The sequence below is a fragment of the Vanacampus margaritifer genome, chromosome 20 (genome assembly GCF_051991255.1).
Source record: "Vanacampus margaritifer isolate UIUO_Vmar chromosome 20, RoL_Vmar_1.0, whole genome shotgun sequence".
NCBI classification, from domain to species: domain Eukaryota; kingdom Metazoa; phylum Chordata; class Actinopteri; order Syngnathiformes; family Syngnathidae; genus Vanacampus; species Vanacampus margaritifer.
The window spans coordinates 14,539,066-14,561,798 of record NC_135451.1 but is presented as its reverse complement, the minus strand read 5'-3'; the positions used below and the strand labels follow the sequence as shown (position 1 = coordinate 14,561,798).

Here is a 22,733-nt window from a genome sequence, read left to right as displayed (position 1 = left end):
AGAACACAGAGTAAAGAATGCAAAACTGGATGTTAGCCCTGGTCATGCCAACGTGCCAGATGTCATGGGAACGGCAAACAGCTGCTCCGTGTGCGGAAACACGATCCCTCTGTGAAAACTCCCACAGGATTAGACTATTTTGATAAGGTCTTCAAGACATTTCGATCACTGAAAAACAACACATTTTTTTGTGGGGGAGACACTGAAAAAGGTGAGTTAAAAAAAATACTTATGGAGGTTGTACAGTGGTGCCTTGAGATACAAATGACCTTTGCTCATTGAAATTAATGGAAAAGCCATTAATCTGTTCCAGTTCCCCGGGAAAACAATTTTTTTGCTTGTATTTTTCTAAAAAGGAAAATTAGCAATCTATAATATTGCAATTTATAAAAAAGATAGCGTAATAATATACTTTAAACACAATGCAAATAATTTAACTCATTCTGCAATCCAATTCCTTGTGCTGCTCTTTCTGCTATGCCAATCTTGGCCACCGGAGGGCAGTATGATGCAGTCATACTGACAGACAAAGAAGAGACATTATGCCGCGCCACCGTATGTGTTTGAAAACCACAAAACTGCTTCCAAAACTGCTACTATCAATGCTAACTGTTAGCATGGCGATGATGTTTTGCATTGTTTACTCGCATTAAGCTAAGCAGGCTTACCTAAGGCAAAGCTATGTGGTTCTTTTAAATACATTAGAGAATATATGCTGTTGAGAGGCTGAACTGCCAACAATTTTAAGTTCAACATGGTTTCCCATCGAGACGATTAATCGATTATCAACATAGTTGTTGATTCATTTGCTAATCGATTAAAGGGTGCGAGGATCCGTACAGTTGCTTTGCTTGGCAGAAAGTCACCAGTCTCCTTAAGTCGAGACTGAGCGTGGCTCTTAAATGGTGGGAGGAGAAAGCGTTGCCCAGATGTCAGCTTTCTTAAATGACAGCCGTCGCCCAGTCAGAGCCTTGTTTTTGCTTTCCCTCCCCAACCAGTCCAATCGTAGCTTCGTAGTAAGCGCACATCCCGAGGATTTACAAGCGGCCATGTCCGCCGGGTGGGACGAGGAAGAGGGAGCTGAGCGCGGGGGGAAAGAGTCACACAGGGACGCGGCCAATGCCCGCGAGAGGGCCAGGATGAGGGTGCTAAGCAAGGCCTTCTCCAAGCTGAAGACCACCCTGCCCTGGGTGCCCCCCGATACCAAGCTGTCCAAGCTGGATACGCTGCGGCTGGCCTCCAGCTACATCTCGCACCTCAGGCAACTGCTCCGGGACCACCCGCTGCGGGACCACCAGCTGGACGAGGACTTCGTCAAGACCACTAGTCTGGTATGCTATCTTACTTGACTCAAATCTTATGGTGTTGTTTTGCATGGTATCGTCATGTATCACATAATGTATTTTTTGTATACTGCGAGGCTGAACGAGTTTGAAAAATAATCTAATAATGTATATTTTCATTTAAAAATCTATATTAATATAATAATAAGGAGAAGAAGAAAAAGATTATAATAAGAATAATAATTATTTTTATATATTAATACTAATAATAATAATAACAATAATAATAAATATTATTACTAATTATTATTTATAATAAGTATTATCATTATTATTAGTATTAATAATAATATTAACAATAATGATGATAAAAATAGTTGTTAATATTAATTAATTAATAATAATATTAATAATATTAATTAGTATTGTTAATAATAATAATAATACAAATTATTATTATTAATAATAATAATAGTAATAATAGTTATTATTATTAATAATAATAATAACTATTATTACTATTATTATTAATAATAACAATAACTATTATTGTCATTATTATTATTATATTTTTAAGTCGTATCATAAAATATGTGTCACTCCATCTTGTCATATGGTGTTTGACTTCATGATATATTTGTAAAATTATTTGTCCCGCCAGATCTGGCCATTTGGGACGTCAGGACAATCTGAGGACGAGGACTCTCATTCCAAGACCACAACAAGACTTTACGGAGCAAAAGCCTGAACGCAGCACAGCCCTGCCAGAGAGTTTCATGGTGACGTCACAGACAAAAGACTGATTTAAAAACCAAAGAAACAGCAAAACGTTAGACTTCCTGTTCTATGTTTATTATCACACTAGCATTGGCATGTCCTTTCTCTACTCGCAGGGTAGAAATCTCGCGATATTTGAGGTTTATTTTAAATAAAAGATTTTTGCTACGTTGGGTTCCCTATCGCGATAAACGCCACTTCCTGTTCTATGGTTATCATCACACTATCACCAATACACCCATTCCATGCTCACCGGGTGGAAGTTTGGTGAGATTTTGTGAGATTTGAGGCACAAACGAGCAAGGGGAAGTGTTTTCATCGGGTGGCTAGTAAACTCGCAGCTGTTGGTGAGATTCCCACAAGTAGAAACTGTGCAAGGGAACTCTCAAAGGACTTTTAATGAGCTTCCTTCTCACACGGGCACAAACATGAAGAGCAGGCGAGCAAAAGGCTCCTGTGTACACTTAAGTGCTGCCATCCATCAGCATAACAAGGTGATGATAAGGATGGATGGAGTGGACCCATTCTCATGTTTTTTATTTAATAAGTAGGCTACTTTGAAACATGAGTGTTACAGCACTGACACCTTGTGGAAATAATTATAAGTGCAAGCTTGTGAAAAGTTAATTCCCAGTAACTGAAGTGGGGACCAAATTAATGGTTAAAAAAACAACAATCAAAATTGTATTATTCTATCTTTCTAGTCTACTCTAATCTAATTTAGTGAATCAATCAAATGTATTAATAGCAATTAATCACAAATTGCATTTCGATTCTGTTCTAATTCTAAATGTACAATAAAATGAAACTGTTTAAGTTTTTAATACTCTATTAGCATAATAGTGGACAAATATGCTTACCCTAAGAAAATATATTTATTAATTCTATAATATACATATAACAATTGAGAGGAACATAAAGGGAATATAGTGGACCCCCGCATTGCCGCGGTTTGGCATCTGCGGATTTACCTATCCACAGATTTTGAAAAATATTTTTTATATTATCTTTTTAAATATTCAGTAGTTTAAATACACAATATTTTGAGGGATTTAAGATTGTTTGTCGAATATGCACACTAATGACTCTCATTTAAATGAATTGACGTAGGCCTATGTACAAACAATTTACTGTACTCACCGGTCCACGCTTACAAACGCACAACTTGTTTGCCGGTTGAGGCTCAGTTGATGGCTCCTAAAAGTTCGCATACAGAATTTAATATGGATTGTAATTCAAGTGAAAAAGTAAAGTGGCGTTATTACGTTAAAACCAACCAGTAGCTCGTCCACGTCGAAACACTTCTTTATCTTCTTCATGTTTGACATGTTGAAAGAAAACGAAACTCCCACTTCCGTGTTCATACGCACACGATTGGCCGCATAACCCATGTGACTAGATTGCGTCACAAGAAATGCCGTGATGATTGGCCAAATCGACCGTTTCAGGATGCGGGAAGTAATGTGCCCAAATTGATTTGCGTTAATCGCGCTAAAACAAAACAAACAAGCAAACAAACAAAAAAGTTATAAATAATGTGGCGTTAAAGGGACTTGGTGTTAACGCGTTATTAAATATATCATTATGATGATGATGATTATTATTATTATTATTATTATTATCTTAAGTTGTGTAATACAAAAAACTGTCGAAATGTCAAATGTCGAAAAAACAAACAAAAAACTTGAGTATCAGTAGTTACAATTTACATTAATAGGAAACTGTAAGTATCGGTTAATATAACTAAAAATAATTAAAATCAATACAAAAACGAAAAAAAAAAGAAAAGAAAAAGGAATCCAATATTTAAACTTGGTTCTTTTCAGCAATCATAAATACCACATCATAATATTTTTATTTAAATGCATTACTACTACAACTAATAAATAGTAATAATAATTGTAATAATAACAACCATCCATTCATACTTTTTAATAAAAAAATAAACACATACTACTACACTTTACTACAGTAAGGGTAGGATGAAGGGTGAAGGATCAGTGAACTAAAATGCTAGTTCTACACACAGTAATGGTGCAATGATGTATATATCCAGCAGAGGGCAGTGTTTTTCCATGACGGAACATCAACTGAACCTGCTGACATTTTAGGAAAATATCAACTGAAAGCTTTACAAAGTCACTTTTGGGAATGTTTGTTACCCAATATGCACTCACTCAATAGCCCTAATGAGAAAATCCAAAAGCATTTCAAACAGGTTTGAGAGTGAGGTGGGTACGGATTACTGTGACCTGAGACAATAATGACTTTTGAGGCAACGGAAATTAAGGAGAAAAAACAAATAAAACCAAAATAAAGTAAAACTATTCATCATCTTGAGAAATATGATAACAATTGGAATTCATCATTGGAATCAGAAGAAATGAACCACAAAACATTGACCAAAATTAAAAATATGTAAAACTACTCATCCTTTTCAGACATCTGACAGAATTTATGGTGGTTGTGAGGAATTTCAGAATAAAAGCATTTAGGAAAATGCAACCTTTTGTGTAATAATACCCTAACAAAGAAAACTACTCACTCTCTTAAAAATTCCTGAATTTCAGACCAAAGCATTACAAGGTAACTTTTCATATCATATCTTCATTTTTTATTTGTTTTTAAATTTGTTGTTGTTGTTGTTGTTGTTTTAACTTCAGGCTCTTGATTGGCCAGTGCCATCTAATTTATTTATTTAATTTTAATTCAAAAAAAAAAAAAAGTAAGCCCCACCCCCACATTTCTGCCTCAAAGCGGTTTTCTCTGACTTCATGCATCCACAAAGACATCCTCACAAAGAAATTGGGTCTGCGCTCTGGGGCGAATAGTCCGTCCTGGTTTTCCCGTCCCTGTCATCCGTCCACCAATGAGGTTGCTGGAAGGGCCGAGCTGTCAGTGCTGCAGAGGGATTATCCGCCTCCATTGTTCTCTAGGCCACAATGGCCTTTGTGAGAGGGCCTGTTGGGAACTTGGACCAGAGTGGAACACACCTGTGGATTAGACCATTGCCTGTGGCACAGACCGCCTAAAAACATCAAAAATGTTGTGGTCGGGAGATAAAAGCAAAGGTGTGGTGTCCAAGTCCTGCTTTTGAAGTTTGGCCCCAAAGCAGTGTTCATTCATAATTTTTATGGAAAAGCAAATAATATTAATAATAATAAGAAGAATAGCTTCAATTTGTATCTTGGCATGGTGCATTTGTGTCCATCCGAGTAGCTTAAATATGTTGACTGCTTCATTAGTTGTCTAGCCAGATATGTAAGGAACTAGCTCATTATGCTAGCAAGCTAGCCAGTTTGATAGGACTATCATCCCAAACTGGAATTGACCATTTTATTGGGGAACAAAAGAGGTGGCAAATCCAGGTCCAGAAAGTTAAAAAATAAAATAAATAAAAAACTGCCACAGTTTGGCTTTAGCCCCTAGTGCTAGCTGCCAGTAAACGAGCACCAAGGGTGCTTGCTAGCTAGCTAGCTAACTAGCGCCTGAGGCTAAAATCAAACTGTGGCAGGATTTTTACATTCTGGACCTGGATGTGGCACTCCTGGAGAACAAAAGCACTTTTACTCTGTGTGACCGGGTGTAGGCTAGCTGTATGCTCAAATGCTTGAGTGTCTTTTGAGGCTCGTGTGTTCTTTTTCTATGTGTGTGAGACAACAAAAAAGTACACTGGCTTTAATCATGTCAATTTAGAAGGATGAACATTAACCTTTAAAAGCCCAATAAAAAGCCAAACGAAAGTCTAAAATTCACAAGCCTGTTTGGTCGCACCTGTGTTCACCCCTCCTCCTCTTGCTCCGTCATTGCCGCCGCGATCTCCGTCGGGAAGTCACGTTTTGCATTAGCAGCGTGAAATCACTTTGATTTCAATCACGGTCACGGAGAGTTCAAGCCTCTTAAAGTTTGGAAAGAGCGGATTTAGTTTGACAGGATACGTTATTTCTCAAGAGTGGACGCTCAAAGTGATAAATTCCATTTGGACAGTTCATTCGGGTTTTTGCTGATTGGATTGACAGCAACATGAAAAACAAAAAGTCAATTGTATTTGGAATAATTAGTTCCAGAGTCCAAACTGTCATAAAAGTATAACTGTACAGGCAACGTTTTAACATTGTTCACTGACATACTTAATAAGTCACCAAACCACCAACTCTACTAGCTTAAAGCTAACACACATTGTGACACGCCGTAGAACATGTCCAAGCAGATCATTGAACCCCATAGGTGGATCCACTGCCCAATGAGCCCCCCCTTTTGCACGCCACTGATGTACATTGTCTGTTCATCAATCAAATAATGGATGCGTCCATTTTGAAGGTCCAGCATATGACGATGATGTTGACGATGGCCTCTTCGGGGTCTCCGCCACTGACAGCTCCATCAGGCCAGTTAACGCCGCTTGATGAATCACCTGTGTGTGTGTGTGTGTTCATAGATTTGTGTGTGTGTGTTACCCAAGAGAGATTATGTGGAGGGCTGGTGGATCAGATGGCGCGTTAATTACTCCTCCTTCAAAAAGGGAGCGGGAGTGGTGGGGGTCCGAGCAGGATGTGCCCATGGGTGGGGATGGGAGATGAAAGACATGTGAACGCAGCGGCGTGATTGAGCTACTAAGCCTATTCTGCCTGGTAACAAGTGACCATTCAAATGTGTGATGTTCATATTTTATTTTTATGTTGTTCAGATTTTATTATTTTGGTTATGTTTTTATTATTTTATGAAATAATACTATATTTTTAAATGATTCTGCCTAGCTACAAGTGATTATGAAGCCATGTGCTATTTCTTTAAGGGGGAAACGCAATACAGTGGTGCCATGAGTTATAATAACGATAGCAGCTAAAAGTAAGTGTTTTAAAAAAAAGTGTAGCACTTCTGCGGCCAACAAACAGAAGACCGAACAACCTTTGAACCCGCTCGACCCTTAACCATCCCCCCCGGCCACCACATCACAAAGAAACACACACAAGTGGTGGAGAGGGCTTCAAGTTGCCGAGTCCTTCTTCTCCTTCTCGCGTCCGTCACATCAAAGCTTGGTGGAGGTGCGGAGGAGAGGGGGTGGCGAGTGGCGACCCCCTGGGACCGCCGCACCAGGAGGACCCCGCTGTTTGCCCGCTCAGCTGTGTGGAAAGAGACTATCAGGCAGCGCCAAGGACGGCCCCGGGTGAGGTCCCTGAGTGAGCTGGGGGGAGGGGGGGGGGGTTCTGATGGAGCCTTTAAATCCACAGAGGTTCCTCAAGGCCACGCGTGACAAGAGCAGCTTGTTTGTGTACTCTCAACACACACACATGCACATGCAACCATTTTAATCGAATGTTTTTCATCTTTTATATTTAATGCAGAGTAGTAAATATATGGTAAAATAATGCTCCAATTACCAATTATTATTCAGAATATTATTATTAACTATAATAAGGTATTTTATTCTTCTCCAATGCACCAAGGCACTGTGAAAATTGTTGTTTACAGTGCACATTTGATGTACCACAGAGGTCTTTATTTGACAACTTCTGCCTAGCAACAAGTGACCACATCCTTCTTTTACTGGATTTTATCATTTTGTTTATAAAGTTGAAACAATTATATCAAACTATTTGAATTTACATGTTTTTTCCATGAAATAAAAAATATTTCCGTCGTAAAATAAATAATGGAATATAAATAATATTTAAATGAAATAATTCAATGTAAATAAATAAATTATATAAATAATATATAACAAATTATTATTATTTTTATTATACATCATATATATATATATTATAAATTATTTAAATTAATGTATATTTATATAATCTGATTTATTATAAGAATAATTAATATATTAAATCATTAAATTATTTTAAAAAGCAAATAATACAAATAAGAATATACAGTATAATTATTGAATATACTGTATATTCTTCTTATGACCTCTTGTTTGAGTTACTTATCATTTTCTGCTTTTTTTTTTCATTTTTATGAAGTTGTCTCTGTCTCTGGAGTGCCACCAAAACACATTCATAGACTTATCTCTCAGCCTGGTTATTTTACAAGGTGACAAAGCTGGCCAACAACGACCAAGCGCAGCTGGCATCGCTGTCAACGCGCCTCCGTGGCGTTATCATTGAGGGTGAAGGCGTTTAAAGTGCTATGTGTTTTTCCCACATGGTCCACGTTAATGGCTGTGTGGGAAGCAGGAAGTAAGGAGGACACGTGTGTTTAATGTGTGCAGATGATACCCCTTTGTGGAGCCAGTGTATGAGATTTATTTTATTTATTTGTATTGGTTTATAGAAATAATGTACTTTTATTTGTATTTTTTTATTTTATTTTGTGCAGCAACAAACCAAAAGCTGAACAAGAAATGTTTGTTTTTGTAGTTCTGCAGTGCTTCTTTCTCTTCACAAAAATTAACTTGAGCTTGAATTACTTCCTGTTTTCACTCTTCTTTCAAACGTGCAAAGCGTTAAACCTGATAGTGTGCCGCCATCCAGTGGCCAACAGTGTAATTACACCTCAAATAAACAACAAAATTGAGCTACAACTGGACCCCAAAAATTTGTGAAACAGCGGAATCACATTTCAACAAAATTAACAGCTACATTTGACCCAATTTAATTAAAAAATATTCTAAATGCACTTCTGTCGGAACAAGTCTTCAAGCAAGTCTTCAAACATTTGGATTAAGGGGGGAGCATTTGACTTGCTGTGTTTATGATCTGCGATTGGCTTAATGGGGAGAAGGTTCCTTTGATGGTGCTCCAACAATGATCTTCTTGCAGCATTACGTGAGGTCCCCTCTCCATTATAATAAAACCTCCACCTCACTAGACCTCATTTAAGACAGCATCAAAGGATTAACGCTGCGTTTTTACCACGCTGTGGCTTTTTGCGACACAACGAGATGATTGCCAATCCTGTAATAACTGAGTAGAAGCGGTGTTGCTTTTACCGTATTTTTGGTCGGTTTCTACTTCAACTACATTTGAGAAAGATTCCTCTATGTGTCGACAGTAAAAATTGTTTGTTTACTAACTAACAAACTTATCGTCTCGCAATGTACAATAATCAGGCTCAAATATGTACATTATGAAATTAACCCTAAAAAGCAGGAATAAAGATGATTTCACAATACATTCAATAATCTTCAGCAAAAACTAGGACGAGCTTTTTCTTTCAAATTTACACTTTCTCAACCTGAATAGTGTGCCACTGTCTAGTGGTCAACGGTGGAACTACACCTAAAATGGATGAACTACAGACTAGAATAGATTTGACTGTACAAAAAAAAAAAACGTAAAATAGCAAGACAGGGAAAATTCTGGATTAAAAAAAAGAAGTCATTATTGTAGTAGGTGTTCTTCACTTGTTTTGTTTCAGTGTATTAGTCCTATTTTTCTTCTTCAGCCACCTGTGTCATCTTCACGGCGCTGTCATCCATCTCCGACGATGAGGCGGCCATTGTGAGACAAATTGAATCCGATAGAAGACTGAGGGCAGCGGCGGGGGGAAGAAAAAAAAAAAAAGGAGACTGTCGAGTATACTCCTGCAGTATCAATCCCGGATGAGTTTTACTTCATCCAGAAAAGGGAGGCGAGCCTTGATAAATGGCACGGGCGCACCCCTGGGGGCCTCTCCTGTTTAAGGAGCGGCCAGGCGATTTATGAGCGGGCCCTCGCAGGCTTCACAGTGATTAATGGCCGCCGTCCTCCGTGGCTGTTTGGATAGGCAGATAACATCAAAGCGGCCTGCTGCTCGTGTTAAGAAAATACTGCATTGTGGGTCAGTGCAAATGAAGCCGAGAGGGGATCAGGAGTGTTTTGAATGGCGCGCCCCCACTCTCTCGTAAATGCGGGGGTCACGGATGACACATGCAAATGAGTGATGAGCTGTTAACATTGGGCCGCGTTTATGAATGGAGGCGAGCAGCCGTCACACAAATTTGTACCTAATGAGCAGTTTAGAGATATGTACACCCACCTGTGTCATTGATCAGGCACTTGATGCTAGGGGGGGGGACACTTTGATGTTTTTCCCCCAAATGGCCTTTCCTTGTCAATAAGTTTCATCTTTTGATGTTTGAAATCAGAAACGGCAAGTAGTCAAATCGCACTGGTCAAAATTAATCCCATGCTACCAAGCAACAGCAATGGAGGAGAAAGAGGGTGGGTTAGGGTTTTATATATATATCCAAGAGGAGACTAAGGGCTGTTGCAGCAAATTGGAGATTAAGGAGTTCAATACTACAACAAAAAACAAGCTTCAGTCGGAACAAGACACATTAAAAAACAAAAAACATGGACGAGTACGCAGTTTTTCTATATATTTTATATTAATTGTAAAAAAAAAAAATTTAAGCAAAAGGTGGAGACTGTGGAGTCAGATACTACAACAAAAAAACAAGCACTTTTTATCAATTTGAATGAGACATACTAACAAACAGCAATGGACAAGAATGTGGTTCTTTTATTTCCTATGGACTAATGGTACAATCTAAAATGTGTTATCCACAATGAGAATAAGGGCTATTGCAGTAAAGTGGAGACTGTGGAGTACACTGGTGCAGAAATAGGGGATGGGTAACTTTTGCATGCATATTTATTTTGAGTTGAAAAAATCTGGCTTGTGCACGAATAGAATCCACAGTCTCCAATTTGCTGCAGTGGCCCTGAGTCTCCTCTTAGATAAAAGTTGTCTTCCATCTAAATACAGATAAGGCTCTTGGATTTTGTCAATGTCGTCCTTGACTGCTCCTCAGAGAGAACATTATAAAGAAGTGCAGCATTTCTCTGGCCAAGCACGCCTAATCGTCCTGCGAAAAGAGGCAAATTGCGGTGGACTCGTCTGACCGCGTTCTCCGGTTTCCTGCCATCGAGGTGCCCTATCGCTAAACCCCCCCCCCATCCGTACTCCCGTCTCTCAATAGAAGACTGAGATTTCACATGGCGACTGAACAGGTGTCCCCTCTGTCCTGCCGCCGCTCGCGGGGGTCCGGCCGTCGGGAGGAAGCATGGGAAAGGGCAGACGCAGCCGACGCGGGTTCTACCCCAGCGGGCAGGTAACAGTGAGCCTTTCAAGAAAGTTTGCCGTTCTCACCGCTCCAAAGGATTTTGATGTGCAAATGCGATAAGAAGAAGAGGAGGCTTGTTTATTCTGATTGTGTAGTAAGCGTGAGCTCCACCAGAGGGCGCTGTGCTGAAAAGAGACTTTCGGAATGATTTTGTTTAGCATGCTGATTTAAAAAAAAAAAAAATCTTTTGACTTTTTTTTTTTCATGACTGTGATTTGTCCCCTTGTTTTATTCCTGTGATGTGGGAAAATTCTGCCTGGCAACACGTGACAGCAATTGAAAAAGAATAATATGTTTTACGCTTGAATTACAAATATTGTAGTGAAATACTGTTTTTAAAATGTTTTTTTTGTGAAGGGGAAGTCAAGTCAAAAATGTTGCAAATGTCACTTGACCCAACATAGAAAACAGGTGAGCCGTAATTGGTCAATACCCGAGCCCTTGACTGCAAGTGACAAAATGGCCGCCAACCTGAGAAGGATAAAAATGGGCTAGCCTCTATTTGTTTGGGCACATGTAAAAAGTGCATATGTGCTGCTGTTGACAGTTTAATGGCGCATCCAAATTTATGCCCTCCCTTACATCCATCCTTTAAGTCAGCACTGAAGAAGAACAACACGGAGGATGTTACTGGGCCGGGGCCCTTAAAGCTGTCCTCACCTTTCCGCCTGACCCCGACCGGCTCGCTGGAGTCGCTTTCTTTCGTGATTTACGACACGTTGAGAGAGGGATGAGGATTATTGATCCTGGGAATCAACGGCCAGGAAGGGATGATGAACACGAGAGGGGAGGAGCGGGAGGCCATTAGGGCTGCGGGGAGTGGAGGGCGAGGGTTTGAGGGCCTCTAATAGGATCAACTCCTCCATTAGCCCAGGGGAGCTAGCTGATGCTATCCATCCCTTGCTCGCATCATCTCGACTCAACAAACTCCCTCAGTCCTCTACCTTGGCACACCGTCAGTCACCTGGGATGCAGAGCAACAATTGGAAATTGTTATAAATTCCCTATAATTGAGGCGCTTTGTGGCTAAACTTTGTGTATTTTATGTCAGGCATCTTGTTGGGCAGCTATAGATCCTCGGCAAGATGTGTGGACTTTTTTACACCAAAGTATGTCGACATTTATGATGAAGATATCAAAAAAATATATATCTGGCAGTAAAGTGTAGACAGAATGAGTCATTCCCTATTATTGTGCTTCATGTCTTTTACATCAGGCATCTTGTTGGCCCGCTATAGGTTATAGGGAAGATGTGAGTATTTAATTTGCGGCAGTTATTGTTTCATTTATAGATCGAACTGAAGCATGTCTACATTTGTGATGGAGATATCAAACAGGAATATCTCTGACAGTAAAATACAGACAAATGAGTCATTCCTTATTATTGCTTTGCTTTTGTGCTTCATGTATTTTACATCAGGCACCTTGTTGGACAACTACACCCTAGAAAAGAGTCTGTTCGCTGCAGTTAATGTTTTCATTGTATTGTTTTTAATTTACACAGTCATTTTTATCTGATTATTTTCTGCTACAAAAATGCAAAGTATGTTTAATTATATTTTTTATAAATGCTTAATACTAGGTAAAGTGTGTCATTATCAGTGTGCCATTAAGCCAGTGTGGAAATGTTGCCGGTTGACTCGAAATACAAACAATCAAATACTGAAAAATACAGGTAAGATATTAGTGAAGCTGATGAGCTTAATCGGCATTGTGTCATCTCCAGTAGCTGCTTTGGTGGAAGTGACTTTTTAACAAAAAAAAATATATATATATATATATATATTTTAGCTTTACAAAAAAAATACAAATGACAATAACTGGAAATATTGAACTTTTGAAATTTATTAATATTACAATATATATGAATGACAGGAACTTTTAGTAAGCAATGTATTTAAAAAAAAAATACAAAATTACAAAAAATAACATAATTAAACTAAAAAGTAAAGTAGTAATAAAGACAATTTCACGCGTTTACCTTAAAAAAAATAAAAAAATAAAATGTTTCCAATGACAGGATCTAGTAAAATGCTTTTGTAAATAAAACAAAAATAAATAAAAGTGACAGGAACAAGTCATATGTAATACATTGCACAGCGGCCCGTGGGATTGACATCACTGCGATATCAGACGTGTTTACAGTCCAAACATGAGCACTTGAGCAAAACGCCGCCACACATAAACATCATCTCCATGTTATTCCAAAGGTGGCTGACGATGCTCATAAAACGTCAAGCCGTGCCATCGTGATGCAATCAGCGTCTCATTTGCTGTGTTTACTTTTGGCCTGTGATTGCACTAGATGACTCATACGAAGAAAGAGAGAGAGAGAGAGAGAGAGAGAGAGAGAGAGCCATCAGTGGGAAATTGTGTTTTAAGAGCGAACCTTGTTGTAAGCCTATTGTTTGGCCGGACACCTTGAGTGGATAACCATATGGCGTCACAGTAGAGCAGACATGTCTCGTCGAGCCTTCTTGACCTGGGAATCGTGTGGGAGGCGAATGGAAGGAGTGGGGGGGGGGGGGGGGATACAAATCAAGGACTTGAACTACGCCAGCAGACACTATATAAGACTTGGCGTGCATTTTACAATGTCTGTTGCCGCATCCCTGACCAGGAAAGTGCGGTCAGGGGAGGCAGGAGAGGCGGAGCCATACCTGTGCCATAAAAAGTAAGCCCGACGTTAAAGCGTGACAGCAGCTGATGTGTAATTTAGAGGACCTACTGCATTCCTTGTATTTGCTTAATGCAAGATCTCCTCAAAGCTTTGCAAGAGCGCCATCGCTTCTCTCAATCAGAGTCAGATGTCGATTCCCTCCGGACCAAAACCACATCAGCTGTCGCCCGTCTCGTTTCCTCTCTCCAATTATGTCTCAAACGGGGGACAACCAAAAAACAACCGTCGAAAATTCCTCCGAGCTCAAGCCCACGAGCCAAACCGGCATCTGTTTTTATAACAGGGGGGAAACCCCTTTTTTTCTGCTTGTGACAGAGGACTACAACTAGCATGCTAGTTCGACAAGAGCGGTGGGAGGGGCGGGGCTGAGGTAGTGTTATTCTGGTTTTGGTGAAACAAAGCCACCAACTTGTCAAACAACGGCTGCCTCTGCCGCCCCCCGAGAACATTGCTGTTGTTAGAAGAGTCCAAATCCTACTTGCGGTCCGGGAAAAATTTTGGTGAATTAGCGTAGCGTTCAAGCGACGGTCGGGCATTTACATATTTGGATGCACGTCAGTAAAGAGGTTCGGAGATCCATTGCAATATAGAGGCTAATAAATACAATATTCTTCAAAAATTGACATCATTCTTGTTGCATTGATCAACTACACCAAAATCATATAAAAAATGTAACTGGAAATTCCGAAATCTTCCCCAAAAAGTCTCGACTGAAAATTTGAAAAAAAGCAACAGGACTTCAACCTCTTAACCGGAATTTGCCAAATTCTTTCAAAAATGTTGGGCCGACAATCACAAAAATAAAGATGATGATAGAAAATCTTTGAAAAATCTTTCAAATATCTTAACCCACAACTACACAAAATCAAAAATCCAAAATAGCTTGAAAACTGGAATGACAATTTGAAAAAAAAGTAATCAGGAAGAAAAAAATCTGCACGATTGTCACCTCACACGAACGATAGAAAATCTTTCAAAAATGTCTGACAAGTGAAATAATCATTAAATAAATATACATTAATTTAAATCATTTATAATATATATATATATATATATATATATATATATATATATATATGATGTATAATAAAAATGATAATAATTTGTTATATATTATTTATATAATTTATTTATTTACATTGAATTATTTCATTTAAATATTATTTATATTACATTATTTATTTTACGACGGAAATATTTTTTATTTCATGGAAAAAACATGTAAATTCAAATAGTTTGATATAATTGTTTCAACTTTATAAACAAAATGATAAAATCCAGTAAAAGAAGGATGTGGTCACTTGTTGCTAGGCAGAAGTTGTCAAATAAATTGTTGATTACTCAAAAACGGAATAAGGTAGAAACAAACTTTTTTTTTCTGATGAAAGATGAGAGTCCAATCTTTCATTTGGTAGTATGTGTGTTTCCATAGTCCAAACACAACATTTTCTGTGGACCTTGAAAGATCAGTCAAAATGCTTAAATCGGCTGGCACCCACGGCATCCCTTTTCTGAAAACGTCTGGCAGTCAAAGAGTTAAAGATCTTGTCTCCAACCAGCAACCAAAAAAAAAGAAACATCAGGATTCTTGCCTTCCTTAATAATCACACAATCTTTCTAAAAGCTCAACTGAAAATTCTAAAATCAATAGATACTGTATCTTGCCAGAAGAAAAACAACAACAAACAAACAGGATTCTTACCTTATCCAAAAATCACAAATCATTTTGCAAATCTCAACTGACAATCCCAAATTGTTCATATTAGATTCCTAAATTACTCTTGCCTTGACCCGAGTCCTATCAAGCCAAGGACTGCGACCCCCAAAACAGGAAATAGAAACCCACCAAAATAAAACCCACCAAAACACAGACAGAGAGTTAATCTTTTGATACTGGCTGAAATAATGTCTCGTGAGGTGCGCTTGGTGATGATGGTTGGAAGGCATATTTGCGCGTGACTCTCATTCTTGCTAATGGCGGCCAATCAGTTCCAGCAGGACCCCTCTAATGGGCTACACGGGCCCTTGCCTGATTACAGTCAATTGTGGTGATTTCCTGCCTCCGAGCCTGGCATATGGATCGAGTGAGGAGGCGGCGGCTGAAGGACTACCGTTTCTCTACACTACATACTCATTTTGCTCTTTTACTCGTTTTTTTGTTTTTTCTCGTTTTTTGGTTACTGGCACTGCTGTCAAGGATTAACCCGAATCTCTCTTCACACAAGAACACCCAAATCCTTACAAAATCTTCAACAATCCCAAAATATGTCAAAAGTCGCAAATGGCAATGCAAAAATCTACAGGACTCGCACCTCAGAATCATCATATACTGTTTTTTTTTAAAAATTTTTATCTTAAATAATCCATAAATTCTAAATCTTAAAAAAAAATCAGCACCCCCAAAATTTTCGATAAAAAAAAAATCTCCAAATAAAAAAACAAAATCTTGACCAATCAATCTTTAGATTTTGATCAATTACAAATTCTCTCAAAAATCTCGACTAACAAAAGCCTTTCAAAATTATTCTAAAAAATCTTCCAGTCATGAATAAAAATAGAAAAAATATATAATAAAATCTGACCAATAATGGGGAAATTGTTCCAAAATCTCAACCAAGAACCTGAAAATCTCCAAAAACAATCTCCCAAAAAAAAAGTAAAGAAAAGGTTTTAATCCACAATCAGATAATTCTTCAAAAATAAAAATAAAAAAATCCACAAATCTTTATAAAATCTACATAATTCTACCTTCACATAAAAATCACGAAAACCTTTCAAAATCTTGACAAACAACCCAAACATCTTTCAAAAACCTCATCCAACAAACCTCAAATCTTTCATAAATCTCAACCAACAATCCCCAATCAGAGCAACATAAATCTTGACAATCTTGCGAAAATCTTTAAAAAATCGATACTTACTAACTATAATTGGAAAATCATTCCAAAATCTCAAACTAAAACCACAAAAATCTTAAACAACAATCTAAATCTTTCGAGACAACCACAAATTCCTAAATCTTTCAAAAAGCTCCAACCAGCAATCCCAAAGTCTCAATCAGAAATCCTTCAAAAGTCTGACCCAAAAACCATCAAGACAACATAAGAACAACAAACCTCAATACTTCCAAAAATCTCAGTCAACAATTCCGAAGTCTTGACTAACAATCATGACAAACTGAACTCTCAATGAGACTCTGCAAGTTTTGCAACAAATAAAGAATCTCATCGGTTGCACTGTAGCAAAAAAAAAAAAAAAAATGTTTTAGTGAGGTCTGTCCCTGCTTCGAAAACAAAGAGCGCACACATCTTGTGCGCTTTTATCCACTGCCGGCGATCCGAGCCGGCAGGAAGGAAGAAAGCAATGAGAAACACATCGCCTGGGCTCCGACTGTTATTAATAAATACTGCTTCACCGCTGAGCCGTGACATTCTTGCACAATAAAAAGACGTTTAACAGCCATTAAGCCAAACAAGACCGCCGCATCCTTCTCCTCCATAGGTGGTGTTTTATGTCCTAACAAGCAACCAGATCCCTTTGACATCCCACCGAACATGCAAAACAGACTTATCAATCATCCTGATACAATAACTGCTGCTGTGTGACTTTTTTTGATGGATTGATCATTCTTGATGTTTTTTTTATCATCATTCTATGTTTTCTACCTCAATTCTCTTCCAGTCCTGCATTTCCCCTCACATCCTGTATGAAAATGGTTACAGTCCCAAGGGTAAGGGGGGCGGGTGGGGTGGGGTGGGGATGATCCCCCTTCCACTTCAAGTTGCCTGCTTTGAGTCAGCCAAAACATTCCAGACTTCAAACGGGCAGCGTTTGCCATTTTGCGTGCCTCGGCCCCACATGCACAGCCCCACAGTTGGACGACTTGCTTATTTGGATTCATTAATTTCTGGACTTGGTACCCCACCAAACCGCCTCCCACTTGACAGCCAATTACTCTCAAAGCAGGGTTGCCCAAACTGTCATGGAGAGATGGCAAAAACACACAATATTTCACCAGAATAATACCCCCACCCCCCCCCCAAAAAAAGGGGGGGGGGGGCATTTTGCAAAGATAAAAAAAATAAAAATAAACCAAATTCTCACTTGAGACAAAAAACTTTTTTTCATTTTTTTTTCTCAACTAAAATACGACTTAAAAACTTATAAATGAATTAGCTTTCTCTAAAAAAAAATAAAAAATAAATAAATAAATACATAATAATAATAATAATAATAATAATAATGATAATAATAGGGCTTTTTTTCCAACAAAAAAATAAGAGAAAATACTTTTTCTTCCCACCCCCCGAAAAAATATCAAAATCATCCAATCGTAACTCTATTTCACAATCCGCAACACATGCTTATTATAGGCAGTAATATGTGATTTTGGACTGGTGTCCTTGGAGCGCCTGAAAATGTTGCGCACCATTAATTCCCAATTGTCTTCATCTGCTTTGTGTCTTCCATCTTTTTTTCTCTCAATAAAAGTGTTAGCGTTTGAGCTTTTCTTAGTCTTTTTTTTATACGGCGCACCGCTGTTAAACTTTTACAGCAACCTGTCAGCATGTTAAAAATAAAAAAAATACCACCTGCTAGAAGGTGGTTCTACATGGGATATTTCATGATATTGTTATGATCGGAATCATGTTTACCAAGACAAGCATGTTAAATCTGTAAAACATGCTCCACTGTTTTATTCAAGTATCCATATCAATCATTTTATGTGAGCATTAAGCTTTTCCATAAAAAAAGACTATATATAAATTATATATATATATATATATATATATATATTTTTTTTTTTAAAGATCTTCTTTACCAATCAAAAGCCTTGTTCCAATTTAATAACTCGGAATTAATAGACAATCATGTGTGATTTCTATACAGAGGTGAGCAGAGTAATTATGATTCACTATACACAAACATACTGTAAAGCATCTTGAATCGACATTAAGTCAGACGTGATGGACTTTTATTTGACAGTTTGGACAAAGAAAACATCCAATCACGGTTCTTTATACAGTTACACTATGTGGCGTAATCATAACGGCGCACAAGCTACACTTCTGTCTGGGCGATGCGCTTTAGCGATACATCACCGAAGGGAGAGAAAATGAAGACAAAGTGGAATGGGAAAAGCAGAGAAATCTTTCCGAGCTTGTGTTTGGTCGGAGCGAGTGTACGCCAAGCGCGTCCAACATATACGTGGACAAAAATGCTCATATTTAACCTGCGATCCATCACTGTCAGCTGCGGTGCGCTGCAAAAAAGGAAATAATTAGACTGAAAAATGACTGCAGACGCAAACCGCAGAGGCTTAGCGTGATGGTAACCATAGAGCAGGAAGTGGAACTGTGCAGTAGAAAAAACTGTCTGGATACTTCGGACAGTCAATCTCTCTTGAGTTTGCTATCTATCTATCTATCTATCTATCTATCTATCTATCTATCTATCTATCTATCTATCTATCTATCTACTCTCAAGTTCTCTTTTCAGCTATCTTAGCTAGTGATTAGCTAGCTAGCTTCTCTCTCTTGAGTTTGCTATCTATCAATCAATCAATCAATCAATCAATCAACCAATCAATCAATCTATCTATCTATCTATCTATCTATCTATCTATCTATCTATCTATCTATCTATCTATCTATCTATCTATCTATCTATCTATCTATCTATACATCCATCCATCCATCCATCCATCTATCTATCTACCCTCAAGTTCTCTTTTCAGCTATCTTAGCTAGTGATTAGCTAGCTAGCTTCTCTCTCTTGAGTTTGCTATCTATCAATCAATCAATCTATCTATCTATCTATCTATCTATCTATCTATCTATCTATCTATCTATCTATCTATCTATCTATCTATCTATCTATCTATCTATCTATCTATCTATCTATCTATCTATCTACCCTCAAGTTCTCTTTTCAGCTATCTTAGCTATTGATTAGCTAGCTAGCTTCTCTCTCTTGAGTTTGCTATCTATCTATCTATCTATCTATCTATCTATCTATCTATCTATCTATCTATCTATCTATCTATCTATCTATCTATCTGTCTGTCTATCTATCTATCTATCTATCTATCTATCTACCTTCTAGTTCTCTTTTCAGCTATCTTAGCTATTGATTAGCTAGCTAGCTTCTCTCTCTTGAGTTTGCTATCTATCTATCTATCTATCTATCTATCTATCTATCTATCTATCTATCTATCTATCTATCTATCTATCTATCTATCTATCTATCTATCTATACATCCATCCATCCATCCATCCATCTATCTATCTACCCTCAAGTTCTCTTTTCAGCTATCTTAGCTATTGATTAGCTAGCTAGCTTCTCTCTCTTGAGTTTGCTGTCCATCTATCTATCTATCTATCTATCTATCTATCTATCTATCTATCTATCTATCTATCTATCTATCTATCTATCTATCTATCTATCATGCAACTCCCAGTCTGTGATGCTATCAGCTTGATATCAGCATCGGTATCGTTGTTCGCATACTCTGGCTTCTTTTCCCCCACAAATTTGCAGCCACAAGCAAATAAATCACATGAGCCTTGATGAAGTACCCGACAATAGAGCTAGCGCTGCGCTCGCCTTTTTTATAGCAACACAGCCGACGCGGGCAATTAGGTCTCGGGGTGCGTAATTTACAGTACGGCGCGCAGGTGGGCCGCGAGACCACCTGAGTGACAAACGAGGGCCAAATAAAGCAACACAATCAAGTTCTGTTTGCTCATTTGGAGTTTTTGTGACTTATAGTGTTGTCTTAGTCCTGCCCGTCCAACGAATGATCACGATTTATACCTTGTTGATCTTTTTTGCTCCCCCTCTGCCTATTATTTATGAAATAGCCCTTTACATTTTACTGCCGTCTTCCTGTCTCTGTGGTATTATGTCATCAGAGTCGAAAAGGCACGGCTGAAGTGCGGGGAAAAATCAGCGTGATGGTGCAAAGTGGAGCTGTGACAGTTACATATTTTATGTTAGTAGTAAAAACACTTAAATCAACATGAACTAGGCTTAAATATATACATTGATTTTTTTAAATACAAGTTTAATTCGTTTTGAGGCCATGCTCTCAACTCCAAACACTTCTATGTCTTAACTGAGTGTGATTTCACACAGAGATTTACCATTACATTACCTTTGCTTTTTATACAAAAAGGCACTTTCACACGACACAGATGATTCCATTTCATACAACACAGCATTATGCCTCCTTATTTTACAGCTACATACACAAAGCACAACTGTGTGAGAAACTTTACAACCCCGTCCCTCCATTCCAACATTCACAGCCACTTTGACGCAGTTTCTTCAAAATAATTGCATCAGGGCAGAAGATCCTGCATTAACCTGCTTTTGCTTTTTACACAGAACCCAGCAAAGGCAGAATATAGCCACAACTGTGTGCACTTACATGTTACAACGGGACAATTAGATGACGTCAGTAGCCACTGTCATGCAGTTTTCCCAAATTCTTACACATTTTAGCCATCTTTGCCTTTCACACAGAACCCAGCAAAGGCAGAATATAGCCACAACTGTGTGCACTTACATGTTACAACGGGACAATTAGATGACGTCAGTAGCCACTGTCATGCAGTTTTCCCAAATTCTTGCAAATTTTAGCCATATTTGCCTTTCACACAGAACCCAGCAAAGGCAGAATATAGCCACAACTGTGTGCACTTACATGTTACAACGGGACAATTAGATGACGTCAGTAGTCACTGTCACGCAGTTTTCCCAAATTCTTACAAATTTTAGCCATCTTTGCCTTTCACACAGAACCCAGCAAAGGCACAATATTTTCCCACTGTGTGTACATTCCCACGATTAAATTATTAAATGACATATCTTTTCACAACTTTTCACAGTTTGTGTAAATATCAATAAATTGAGCCGCAAAGTTGGTGGCATTTAGTCACATTTGCCTTTCACACAAAATCCAGCAATGGTAGAATATAATCCTAATTGTGTGCGTGTTCACGCACGTGTATAATTAAATGATGCCTGTAGGAGTAATGTAATGTTGACAGCATTTATCCACCTTTGCTTTTCATACAGAATTCAGCAAAAGAGCAGTACTGCCACAGTATCAGTCTAGTGTTAAAGCAGATTGAGTGACGGGTACGATATTAGCTTGGTTGTTGCTACGCCAACATTTTTTTACACCGGAACTTGCCATGGGCCGTTTTTACCGCCGGAACAGGTGGCGGGAGTGACATCATTCTGACGGCTCAAGAATTCGTCGACATGCGATAAAGCCGCCAAACGGAGATGGCGTAATTGTCCCCAAGCAAAACCATCACAAGGCTCGGCTATTTATTCCCGTCAACTCCCTGCACGCATCGCGTCGGATCGGAATGTCGCGCAGAATGCGGGAAATATATTTAGTAGTTGGCAACAGACGGCGAGGGGCACCAGCGGGTCTGGCCTAGTCGGGTTATTTATGTCGCAGGATGGACGCGCGATTACTGTAATGTGTCGCCAGATGTCCTCAAGATGAACACTGGAGATGTGACGTCCGGATATCGTTAGCCTGTTAGCATAGTTGCCTAAGTCGTAGTTGAACATTTTCGGAAAACAACAGCACATTCTACAAGTTGCTTCATTCAACCTTTGAGGAGTATCATGATCTGGATGATTGAGAATCTACAAAGACGATACTATTTTTAGCATGCTCATTAAAATTGTTGTTGATATTGTGACAGTTAGCTAAAAATTGCTTTGGCAATTATGCTAGTTGGCTAACTGTGTTAAATGGATACAACACTACTCAAGATTTAAGCAGTAACGTTAAAGGCTATTCTCATGATATTACATAATATTTATTCTTGTTTTTTAAATATTTTTGTCGTAATTTTAGTCCTTTCCTGATATTATCTTTTCTTTCCCATAATATGACATACTTTTCTCCTCA

The 22,733-nt window shown here is 38.4% G+C and overlaps 2 protein-coding genes across 5 annotated transcripts in view; one reads left to right on the top strand and one right to left on the bottom strand.

The window, feature by feature from the left end:
• kcnb2b (potassium voltage-gated channel subfamily B member 2b) overlaps positions 1 to 3,402 on the bottom strand; it is a 103,903-nt gene extending 100,501 nt beyond the window's left edge. For all 4 annotated transcript variants that reach the window (XM_077554046.1, XM_077554045.1, XM_077554051.1 and 1 more), the window contains exons 1-2: positions 3,338 to 3,402; positions 3,201 to 3,257 (exon numbers count right to left, since the gene is read on the bottom strand). The gene's annotated coding sequence lies outside the window, so the exon portion shown is untranslated. The remainder of the gene's footprint in view (positions 1 to 3,200; positions 3,258 to 3,337) is intronic.
• msc (musculin (activated B-cell factor-1)) lies at positions 932 to 2,031 on the top strand. Its single transcript, XM_077555045.1, has 2 exons — positions 932 to 1,331; positions 1,945 to 2,031. The coding sequence occupies exons 1-2, from the start codon at positions 1,050 to 1,052 to the stop codon at positions 2,029 to 2,031; spliced, it is 369 nt and encodes a 122-aa protein (XP_077411171.1). The 5' UTR covers positions 932 to 1,049.
• Positions 3,403 to 22,733: the final 19,331 nt, after the last annotated feature.